General features: G+C 47.3%; 1 protein-coding gene across 1 annotated transcript in view; it reads right to left on the minus strand.

The window, feature by feature from the left end:
• Positions 1-12152, minus strand: part of Emilin2 (elastin microfibril interfacer 2) — a 56191-nt gene that overhangs the window by 12215 nt on the left and 31824 nt on the right. Inside the window, exon 4 of the mRNA XM_057758890.1 lies at positions 7973-9865. Coding sequence (XP_057614873.1) covers positions 7973-9865 — 1893 coding nt within the window. The remainder of the gene's footprint in view (positions 1-7972; positions 9866-12152) is intronic.

Genomic DNA, 12152 nt, shown 5'->3' on the forward strand with positions numbered 1-12152 from the left:
CCAGGAACAGAATCTACACACATTGGGTTAAGAGTGAATTAAAATGGGGGGGTGTTGTTTGTCAATTACCAAGTGCTATATAATCCCTGCTAAAACCATTAAAACTGCTTTCCAACTCACAGATAGAAAGGGGTTAAGTGTCCAGGGAGCTAACAACCCACCCAAAGTCACAGAGCTTCAGTACAGGTAGGCTGGGATTTCAAATCTGGGAAAGAACCAACATCTCCTAGTTGCTTCTTATTTATTTATTATGTATATAGTGTTCTGGGCACCAGATCTCATTATAGATGGGTGTGAGCCATCATGTGGTTGCTGGGAATAGAACTCAGAACCTCCAGAACAGCAGTCCGTTCTCTTAACTTCTGAGCCATCTCTCCAGCCCTCCTAGTTGCTCTTCCTAGTACTTCAAGACCCTGATCGTAGCTATGCAGTGGGCATAAACAGTCTCCTCTCTTTCATCCCGCAGCCTCTCACTTCCTGTCTGGCTGAGACTCTCAGCCAAACTCAGTTTTTCAAAAGAACAAATCCATCCCTGTCCCAGGGCATCCCAGAATCACAGCATTCTCTCTGCCTGGACCGTTTTCCTGCACAGATTGCTGAGGGGTTTATGTCCTCAATCTTTTTATATCTCAAATGTCATCTCCACGCTGCAGCCCTCCCTGACCATGCAGCTGAAACAAATTCTTGCCTACCATTATCTGTTATGTTTCATCTCTCCTCAAGCTTCTGATTGCTCACTAAAGGTGAACCTTCACTAGCATGGCTGTTCTCTGTCTTTTCCTCTAGATTCTAGACCTAGAGCATCAGACCTGTGTTGACTGAGACAGGACATGGCCTCAGACAGATCTGCTAAATAAACTACTAAATCAGGTGTGGCGATACACACCTGTGACATATTATTATTAATTATTACGTTGTTCATCCTTTAGAAGTTGGGTACCCATCGGAATCCCAGTGTGTGTGTGTGTGTGTGTGTGTGTGTGTATAAATGAACACACACATATATGTATTGCATACACTCTTACAAATCCCTCCTAAACCCCAGGATAGAGCACATGCCTTGATGGGATACAGAAGACCCAGCAGAGGCCTGCTGATAATGCAGCCCGCTGCATGGTGTCTCACAAGAATATGATCTGCGAGCTAACAATGAACTGGCTAGAAACAGGAGTTTACATTCCTGACCTACACCCAGGTTATGATATTTGTGCAGGTCCTCAGCCCTCCTCTGGGCTGGTTCTCACCGTGGGAGAAGTGACTTGCCATGAGAACCCTTGTCTCCCAATATGGCAACCATGTTACCCTTCCAGGGCTGGTCTGCTGTGATCAGTGGAATGAATATGGCGGAAGTGATTCCAGGCTAACTTAGTCCCCACCGGTGAGACCACAGCTCTGCTTTCCCTCGGGAAGCCAGTGCCACGTGTATAAGTCAGACGGCTTGAGAGCACACAGGGAAGGGGCCGCATGGGGGATCACCAGGACCCCAGGTCTGTGGCCCGCGTGAACGTGAACCTTCCTGCCAAGCACAACACGGAGTTTAGTGGGTATGTGACTGAGTCAGGCTGACGTTAGACAGGAGAGCAGCTGAGCCCTGTGCAAGCCCCCATCCAGGACTGATGGAAAATAAGTACCACCAAGATTGGGGTAGGAGGTTACACGGCAAAAAAATAAAACACCCTTTCACCCCAAAGTCTTCCCACAAATGCCTTTTCTTCCTGCCTTTTGAATTCCACCCACTTAATTATCTGTTCATATTCTTCTGGAAGTTTCTCTCATCCCCCTTACCTCACAGCTCACCATCTCTCTCAACCTGATTCAGTAATTGCTTAAGCTTGGAGGCTCTGGGGCTTCCTCCTTTGCAAATTCCTTTGGGAGGCTGGGGCACGGCCAATTCCCATGATCCTCCTTGTCTGGTTCTCCACCAGACTTTGGTTCACACTTACTGCCTGTGAAGCCTCCATCTGCTATGTTCGAGGGGTGCGCGAGAGCGTGTGAGCGGAGAGCTGGATCTCTGCACGGCTCTGTACTTTAACCCCCCTGCACTGTGCGCAGGCTGTGGCGCTCTCTCCGTGGACCTGAGTCGCGTTACCGAGGGTGGGACCTGTGATCTCTGCACCCCTCACGGAGCCTCACCTGCTGTCGCTGCTCGGTAAATGTCCTGTTACCTTTTAACTGTGTGACTTTAACCTTAGCCCCAGAGTCACTCCAGGTTCCAGGATTCCTGGGTCTGAGGGTTCTGGAGGTCACAGAATACCACTCTTTATTTTTTGGCTGCTCTCAATCCCAAGTTCTCCCAAGCGCACACGGTCTGTATTCACAGCACGGCCCCAGTCAGGAGGATGGTGCGTGAAACCACGCTGTCTCCAGAGTTTAGTTTCCAGCTCTGCAGAGAAGAGCCTCAGGACGGACACAGATTCCCACGCTGCCCAGCACTGCTAATTAACTGGAAATATCTGGCTGCATCTGTTATTGTAAAGCACAGACCAGACAGCATTTCGACCACAAGGGACAATTGCCCTGTGAGCACACAGGACTCACGATCTTAACTCTACATTCCAGAGATGCAGCGGCTGAGATCTGAGGTGGGGCTGTGTCCGCAGATAATCAAGCCTGGGAACAGTGGCCAGTTTCCAGCCCTGCTTGACCCTGATGACTCCTTATCTACAAATGAACACCTAGAGACAAAATCCAGAGCATGTCTGCTTGACTACCATGAACTCTCCCCTCACCTCCTGAGGTGACAGGACCTGGCCTTGGCCCTCTCCACAGCTCCTCCTCAGTGGGGGCCCAGTCAGAAATTACCACAGGCTCTCAGGAGCCAGGAAGGCTCGGCTCTGTGTCACCTGGACTTGTCACGGAAGAAAAGATGACAGGCTTGCAGGGGAGGACAAGAGAAGAAAAAGTAGGGGAGGGGAGGTTGGGAAATGGCTTCCTCAGCTCACGACTGGTGTTCCATAGTGCCATGGGCCCTACATGTCTGCATTCAGCTCTGGGAGACACAAAGCTGTGTGCTATGAAGCGATTGTGACCTTTGCGTGCTGCCAGTGCCCATCCCAGCTCCACTCACAAGCTATGGAAATGGTACACATTTCCTTCTGGAAAACTCCGCCATCCATGTGGGTGGGCTGTGGTCTTACAAGCTAGTGGCCCTAGAGGGCTTGAGGCATGCTGGTACACAGAGCTGTTTCACAAGCATGGCCTCCATGCTGCCTAGTTTTGTGTCAACTTGACACAAGCTAAAAGCCATCTGGGAGAAGAGAACCTCAGTTAAGAAATATCGTAAGGCAATACCAACTTTGTTGGAGAGAAATGCAAAGCAATTCCACTAAAATCAGGAATAAGACAAGAGTGTCCACTCTCTCTATTCAATATAGTACTTGAAGTCCTAGCAATAAGACAACTGAAGAAAATCAAAGAAATGCAAATTGTAAAGGAAGAAATCAAGGTATCTTCATTGGCATGTAAGTGACCCTAAAAATTCCACTGGGTATCTGGATACAAAAATTGATGGAGGAAGGTCATTGGTTAAATAATAAAGAAACTGCCTAGGCCCATTTATAGGCCAACCCTTAGGTGGGTGGAGTAAACAGAACAGAATGCTGGGAAAAAAAAGCCGAGTCAGGAGTCGCCATGATTCTCCCACTCCAGACAGACACAGGTTAAGATCTTTCCTGGTAAGCCAGCTCATGGTACTACACAGAATATTAGAAATGGGTTAGATCACTATGAAAGAGCTAGCCAATAAGAGGCTGGAACTAATGGGCCAGGCAGTGTTTAAAAGAATACAGTTTCCGTGTAATTATTTCGGGGCATAAGCTAGCCATGCGGGCGGCTGGGTGCCAGGACGCAGCCCCGCCGCTACTATTACAACAGAGTGGCACCCAACGTGCTAATGAACTCCACGTAAAACCTGAGAGGGCTTAAAAAGGACACAGAGAGAATTTAAGACAGCTTTTTGCTGTTTATGGGTTGTGTGCGGCAAAGAAATTGTCCTGACTCAGCAACAGGAAAAAACTGGCTGTTTTAAAATGCCGGCTTTCTGGGCTGTGCCGCCATCGCGATCTCTGTCTGGCTCCTGCTGGAGACAGAGTCTTTGAACGGGGCATTTGGAGTAAAGTGCTACGGCTTGCTTGATGGCAATGTGGACTGCTGTGTGCCTGGAACTGTGTGTGGCTCAGGGGCACCAAATGGCTCTGAGGCAGGAGGGCTCAGCTCCGCCATGCTTAACTGTGCTGGTCTCAGGCAGGAACTACCGTAATTACCATAATAACAGCGCAGTTAAGGTTTGAACTGAGCAGGACACAGGCGGTACCGTAGTATCTGTACATGGTGCAACTTAATTTTTTAAAAAATGCTTAACATTTTAAAAAATGCTCCTGAATAGTAAAAAAATTTCAGATTCACAATAAAACAGATTCAGACATAAAAGTGTTGGTGACTGTACGTAGGCTTGAGAGAGAGAAGAAACAAATATAAAAATAAAGTTAATGGTTTAAAAAAATGGTAAAGTCTTTAAAGAGACAGAGTACAGATAGTTGTAGATTAAAAGAAATAAAGAAAAATAAGCCACGTAAAAATGGAAAATTCATGGAGAGTCTGGATTCTTTGTATTATTGTGTTTTCTTTAAAATTTTTGACTGTAAAGGAGCTAAGTGCAAAGAGACATTTCATTATATGGGCTGCCAAGCTAAACAAGAATGAATATAAGGGTATTATGATTTCAGAATATGGGTCTAAGGATATGATGCTTTGGAGAGGGTCTTCTTTTGTTTTCACAGAGGACGAGACCCCGTTAATTGCTTCTATCCCAATATGGTATGATAGACCACGCCCTCCTGAAAGGTTGCTGTGAACACCCTCAAAAAATTGCTTCACTCAACTGCCCACTGAGATGAACCTGGCACACAGGTTATACCGTGAAAGACATGAATAACAGCGCCCCCATTCAGCAGGAAGCAGTTTGGAGAGAAAAAACTGCACCCATATTCCCAAATATTGTTTATAAATGTTCTTTTACATTTAAAGGGGGAAATGATATAGGTATGAATAATTTGCATTGGTATGGATTTTAAGGTCAATTTTGTTATATGTATATGTATTTCTGATCTTGATTAAGGTATTGTGATTGTGTAGTTCATTTAAAAATGTAATGTATAATTAGGAAATATAGGTTGCTAATGGATAATCATAAATAATAGTCAAGCTTGTAGTCACGTTAGTTAGATTTTCTAGATATATAGAGATATATTTCAATTAGGCATTCTTCATATCTTTCAAAGACTACAGAACATGGCATTTAATGTTTTAATAACTTAGGGCTTTTCATGACAATGAGACACGTCTGCTCCTGGCAGCACCAGTCTACTTCAAGAGGATGATGGGCATCGAAGAGGCTCCTTAAGGAGTTTGATAGCCATTTGGGCAAGAAACTGCTCTTGCCTGGACTGTTGCATAAACTGGACACAGAGAACCCGCAGAAAGAGGACTGCTGAACTTGCCTAAAGGTGAGATGGTTTTTCGGGGTTCCAGACTCATAAAAGAGTCTGCGAGACATTCTACAGGACACAGCAAAAAGTGACTGAACTGTCTTTGGAATTTCCTGCTTGATGAAAATGTCTGCTGGATACTATGGGCCTGTAGGCCGAAGATGGATGCCCCAACGGTACAAAAGAACTTTGGGTGACTGTCCAGGCAGCAAGATGTCTCTGTCATTTCTAGAGTTTTCTTATTTCTTGTTTACTTAGGTAATATTATATCCTTCTGGAGTCTTTGATGGAATTGAAGAATGGTTAGTTATAGTTACAGTTTTCCATTGTTATGATAAAAGATAAAATAGATATAAGTATTGTAACTGTAATTCTTGCTTTATAACTGTAAATATGTAACTTTACTATGTTAAAGTGAAAGCCTTTTTTGTTTAAACAGAAAAAGGGGAAATGATGGAGGAAGGTCATTGGTTAAATAATAAAGAAACTGCCTAGGCCCATTTATAGGCCAACCCTTAGGTGGGTGGAGTAAACAGAACAGAATGCTGGGAAAAAGAAGCCGAGTCAGGAGTCGCCATGATTCTCCCACTCCAGACAGACACAGGTTAAGATCTTTCCTGGTAAGCCAGCTCATGGTACTACACAGAATATTAGAAATGGGTTAGATCACTATGAAAGAGCTAGCCAATAAGAGGCTGGAACTAATGGGCCAGGCAGTGTTTAAAAGAATACAGTTTCCGTGTAATTATTTCGGGGCATAAGCTAGCCATGCGGGCGGCTGGGTGCCAGGACGCAGCCCCGCCGCTCCTATCACAACAAAAAATTAACTCTCTAAATCAGTAGCCCTCCTATATACAAATGACAGAATGAGAAAGAGATGAGGGAGGCAATACCCTTGATAATAGACTCAAATAACATAAAATATCTTGAGGTAACTCTAACCAAGCAAATGAAAGACTTGCATGATAAAAACTTCAAATCGTTGAAGAAAGAAACTGAAGAAGCTATCAAAAGAAGGGGAAAGCTCCATGTTCATGGGTCGGAAGGATTGATATAGTAAAAATGGCCATCCTACCAAAAGGAATCCACAGATTCAATGCAATTCCCATCAAAACTCCAACACAAGTCTTCATAGATCTTGAAAGGACAATTCTCAGCTTCATATGGAAACACATGTGTGGCTTTGTCACGTGTTCCATCTAGCAACAGTGACCCTAACTAGAACAACCTCTCTTCTTGCCTCCAACTAGAAAGTTCTGGCCTGTTCCTGGGCTGTGGACAAGAGAAGATGAGAAGAAAGCATCTTTATCCTTTGAGGATTATGTGTTTGTCTTAAAGCAAAACTATCGCTATGAAATACATTCCTCAAAACTATCAAGAGACTGTCACTTGGCCATTTACGCATTTGCTGGATGTCTACACTGCAGTAGGCGCTGCTTTTGGCACCATGGCTGAGCTTCCTAGGTGACAGAAGTACGGGGCTTTCAACCCGCTCCAAACCTGCCCTCAAACAGCGTTCGGTCACGATCCTGTCTGTATCTGTAAACATGACACAGCGTCACCCTATCTGCCGCAACTGTACTGAATTAGGAAATGGAAACGGTGGTGACAAAGACAATAACGACACACATGAGAAATAAATGGGTTAATGGAGAGGGGATTCTCTTGGTGCAGGCAGAGGTGATACATACTGCCCCGGTTCTCTTTGCAGGGTCCCCTCACCCCGCCTGGAGCACACGGCACAGATCACTTCTTTGCCGTCTGTCTGTGATCAATCAGATTTTCTTTCCTACTTTCAGTGTGTTACAGGCTGACTCTTTATAAAGCACACAGACCATGTGCCTAAATGCTGCCATGAAATTATACTGTACTGTAAATGCCTGGGGTACATGCTTGCCTGTGCAGGGGTACATGTGGGAGCCTATGTGTGAGTGCATGTGCATGTGAGAGTGTAAGTGTGCACGTGTAAGTGTACATGTGCATGTGTGAGTGTGTGCACATGAGGGCTATGTCTGTGAGCGTGCATGTGAGTGTGAGTGCATGCGAGTGTATGTTCATGTGTGTTTCTTTTGAGACAGGGTTTCACATAACCTAAGTTTGCCTTAAACATGTGAGTGTGTATATGTGTGTGTGCGCTCATGCATGCACATGCGTGTAGGGGTGTGTATGTAAACATGTGAGTGAGTGTGTGTGTTTCTTTTGAGACAAGGTCTCATGATACCTAGATTGGCCTTAAACTTCCAATCTTCCTGCCCTCATCTCCCAAGTTCGAGGTGGTGCTGGGAATTGAACTCAGGGCCTCACTCTGCTAGCTGGTGTTCTCACTGTTGGCATGTTGCTTCCGATTCACAAGCTGTCACTGACCTATGGATCATATTTGGTGAAGCACTGACATAGTTTAGTTAATTCCCAAACCCTTAAAGGCTGGCAAAGCTCTGCCACAAGCCGCAAGCGCGTTCCTGGAAGGGGGCTGCCAATCCACTTACTTGCTGATGGCTGGAACTTCACCAGATCTTGCAAGTCTGTAGATATCTGGAAAACGTGGCTGTAGAATTGCTGCACGGAGTTCTTGAGGCCAGAGATGTCTCTGGAGTGTGACCTGAGCGTCCCGTTCATCTGCCGGACGCAGTTCCACAGACTGCTCACGTGCTTGCCCAGCCCCTCCTTGATCCTCTGCAGACCCCCGGAGATGGCATCCAGCCGGCTGCACGTCTGCTCCAGCCGAGACACTCTGCCCTCCACCGCAGACACCCCACTCTGAACCCCGTGAGCACTCTCCTTGCAGCTGTCTAGCTCAGCCAGCACTCGACTCTGCAGCCTCTGCCAGCGCTCCTCCAGCTGACCGCAGCACGGGGCACCAGGAGACTGGACGGTCCCCACTGTCCTCTCTTGCTCCGCAGTCTTGGTAAACCCGCTTGCTTCGGCACTGTCACCGGCTCTGCTGTCACTCATTCTGCTCTGCGAACAAGTCCCCTTACATTCCGAGGGATTCAGCTGAGAGTGGAGAGAGCCGAAGTCCTCGCGAAGTTTTTGAATGCTGCGACCTGTTTCTTGGAACATCCTGTACATCGTATCATTAAGGGATTCCAAAAGGCTCAGGCTGACGTGTGTGAGGTCCTCTCCGCTCGGCAAACTGCCATCTATGCCATGAGGCAAGCTCTGCAGACAGATGTCCTCAACCACTTGAACTTTGTCCTTCAGGCGACTCAGCTCCACGAGGATCTGCGCATTCCCTGCCCCTGGCTGCCCTGGCAAGGCAGGGTCCGCTGGTGTCAACTCCACATCTGAGCCGTTGGCCACCTGCAGAACGATCCCCAGACGGTCCTCCAGGGAGTGAATCTTCTGATTGAGAAGCTGCCGCAAGTCACCTACCTCACCACTGATGGCCCCGCGAAGGGTCTCCTCAATGTAAAAGCAATGCTCTTCTGCGTTCTTCTCTGTCACATTGATCCTCGCGTCCAGCTCCGTCCATCTTGCATCGAAGTCCACATCTGATTCCGGACCAGAGAGGCGATCAAACTCATTGTCCAGCCGCCCATTGAGCATCCTGGTGGCCTCAGCGACTCTCTCGATTTTCTGATCTAATGTCTTGATCTGTTGGCCAAAGTCACCATTCTTTTGACTATCACAGCACCTTGGTTGGGCTGAGGGATCCGGCAGCCGGGCTCGAAGGTCGGCGATGTCTTTTTTCAGGCTCGCCTCCTTCTCCGCAATCAGGTCTACCACCCCCAGGTAGCTGCTGCCGTAGTCATCACACTGCTGCTGCAGGCCCACCAGCTTGTACTCGCACGTGTTCTTCAGGTCGGCCAGCTTCCGGTCCATGCCTTCCATGAGCTCTTCCTTCAGGGCATCTATCTTGCTGTCCACATAGGCCTGGTACAGCTCATTGGTTGTCATGGTGACTGTGGGGCCCTGGGCCGCCTCCTGCAGCTGCTTGAGCTGCCCTTCGTAACCCTTTACTTTCCCGTCTAGCTCCTCCAGCTTATCGCTCTTGGTCTTCAGTGTGTCTTTGACTTCAGCCAGCTCAGACTTGATGTCCTTCATGCCAGTGTCCTTGCTGCTGAGGAGGCCCGGCAGCTGGCTCGGCTCTGCGTCTTCGGCAAAGGCGCCATTAGGGGTTGGCTGTGGGAGCCACGGGGCTGGCCCTTTGCTGCCATCATCTTGGATGGTGTGTCTGAGGTTCTCCTTCAGCCCTGCCATGGAGGACTGGAGGTCCAGCACCATCCTGGTGAGCCGCACAACCTTCTCCTCCAGCACCTGGACTTTGGTTTGCTTAAGTTCCGGAGGACCTTGTTTTGGATCTGCTGCCTGGTCCGGTTCTGCTGTATCCGTTGGCGACAGAGTTTCCTTAGGCTGTGAGACGTGGCTTGGATCAGTATCTGAAAGAAAGAGCAGGACTTGAATGGCCAGTTTCTGCAAGGTGCCTGGAGGAGATCCTGAAGGCTTCTGTGGTAGCCTCCCTGACTCCAAGCACTTCTGTGGCAGAGAACAGGTTCGGAGTCAAGCAGACTTCCTTTCTACTCTGGTTTTGCTATTTACTGTTTGTGCCTAAATCTGGGAGCTACACTGCCCTCCTCTCTAAAGTACGCACAGGAATCAAGATAATCAGTGATGTCTGTCACCCTGATGGCACCATATCATATCATATCATATCAATCTACTGTGTCATGTGACTGTATCACGCCCAGTGAGCTGTAGCTACCCCACTGCTGACAGCTGGTGATAAGATGCCACAAAGCACGCCAGAGAGATCCAACATGTGGGCACCAACATCCCATAGTTGAGGTTTCCTCAAAACACCTCCAGAAATCTTCTTTTCTCTTTGCTTAGCATCCTTATGCTAAAAGGGTCTGATTTGCCCTTGTTATGAAGATAATGGACACTAAATGCAAAAAGAGATGTTTTCCTAGCGTGTGTGAAGTCTTAGGTTCAATCCCCAGCACAAAAAAAGGAGGAAAAACGAAAAGAAAAAGAGAGATAGAAGTATATAAACATCTAATAATCTTACTCTGAGAAAAAGAACCCAGGAAAACAACCCAAAAGACGAATAATAGCCACAGTAATGAATCCCAAAATGTGATGACATCATCAAGAGAGAGGGCACTAAGTTAGAAATCAGATGACATCGATAGAGAAAGCACGAAGTTAAACAAGAAAGAAAAGACAGATGCTACCGAAACCCATGGCAACGGAATAAAGAGTGAGAAGCCAAGCGGCCACACCCTGGATGGCAGCAGAGGAGGCGGAAGAGGAACTCTAGACAAGGTTCTCACTGGCAGACCTGGCACGGAAAGGAAGCAACCAAGCAACAAGGATGCAACCACATACAATGCATGTGTGCCTAACAACAAAAGACCCTGGAATCCAGAGAGCTGTGGGCATTTTGGCTTCATGTTCCTTATCTCATCTTGTCTCTTGTCTTGCAACAGCAAGCAGCTTTTAGTTATTAAGATCCACTTAGCAGGAAAACAAGACTTAAAACCTAATCTCCAAACTCCTAAGCAAGTGCTTTCCTGCAGAGAACTATGAAGAACACATTGGAATTTTTATTCTATCTTAAGACACTAGAAAAAGAGCTGGACCCTATACTTGGGAGAGACGGCCCCATCCCTCACTACAGGCCAAGGTGAACCAAACCTGAGGGGCAAAGGTGTAGGAGAGCTGACTCTGACCCCTCGCCTGAGCTGGGTGGCCCTGGGGCCCGGACTGACCAGTTCAACCGCCACCCAGGTCCACACCCTGGTCTTGGGTTGGCCCACCCTAACGACGACCCCATTTGGAGGTCGTGAAGGGACCAGTCCTGTGGAACGATATCTACAGGATCTTCATGACTCAGGGGCAGCCACGGGGCATCTCAGAGGAGTTCTGGTGAGAATCCAGTGATGGCTCCAGAAACCAGAGGCCTTGAACCAGTGACTCACTGCATGAACATTTGCTAGTAAAGCTGATTGTGTGACACATGGAGGTCCCCAGTGGCACCAGGACGAATGGAAAGATGTTGGAGAGGCAGGAAAGATGAAGAAGAGAAGAGGTTTATTTTGTTTTGCTCTTGTTTTTGTTTGCTTGCTTGCTCTGTTTTGCTCCCTTTGGGGGAGGTGCTACAGAGGTGAGGGAAAGATATGGGGGACCAGGAGGTGAACGGAATCGGGGTGCATAATGTGAAACTTTCAAAGAATCAATAAAGACGTTCAATTAAAAATAAATAAATAAAGATACTTGGGGGGGAGTAATATTCAGAATCACTAAACTAACTAAACGCTGTTTTTGAGCAAAGGAAACGAAACAAAATAAGACACAAGGGCGTCTGGGTATGGTGGTGCACACTTAGCCTCTCAGCACTGAGAGGCAGAAGCAAGAGAACTCTGAATTCTAAGCCAGCCTGGTCTGGCTTAGAATTCTAAGATCAACCAATTGATCACAGTGAGACCCTGTCTCAAACCTGCCCCAACCAAAAAAAAAAAAAAAAAAAAAAAACCGCAATCTCTTTCAGGAGTTATACTTGTGTGATGTTTTGTTTGTGTTCTGACAAATAAAGCTTGCCTGGAGACCAGAGGGCGGAGCTAGCCACTAGTTAACCATAGAGGCCAGGCAGTGGTGGCACATGCCTTTAATCCCAGCGCTTGGGAGATGGATCAAGAAGTCATGGGGGGGGGGGGTAGCCGTAGC

Source organism: Chionomys nivalis, chromosome 26, assembly GCF_950005125.1.
Source record: "Chionomys nivalis chromosome 26, mChiNiv1.1, whole genome shotgun sequence".
Taxonomy (NCBI): domain Eukaryota; kingdom Metazoa; phylum Chordata; class Mammalia; order Rodentia; family Cricetidae; genus Chionomys; species Chionomys nivalis.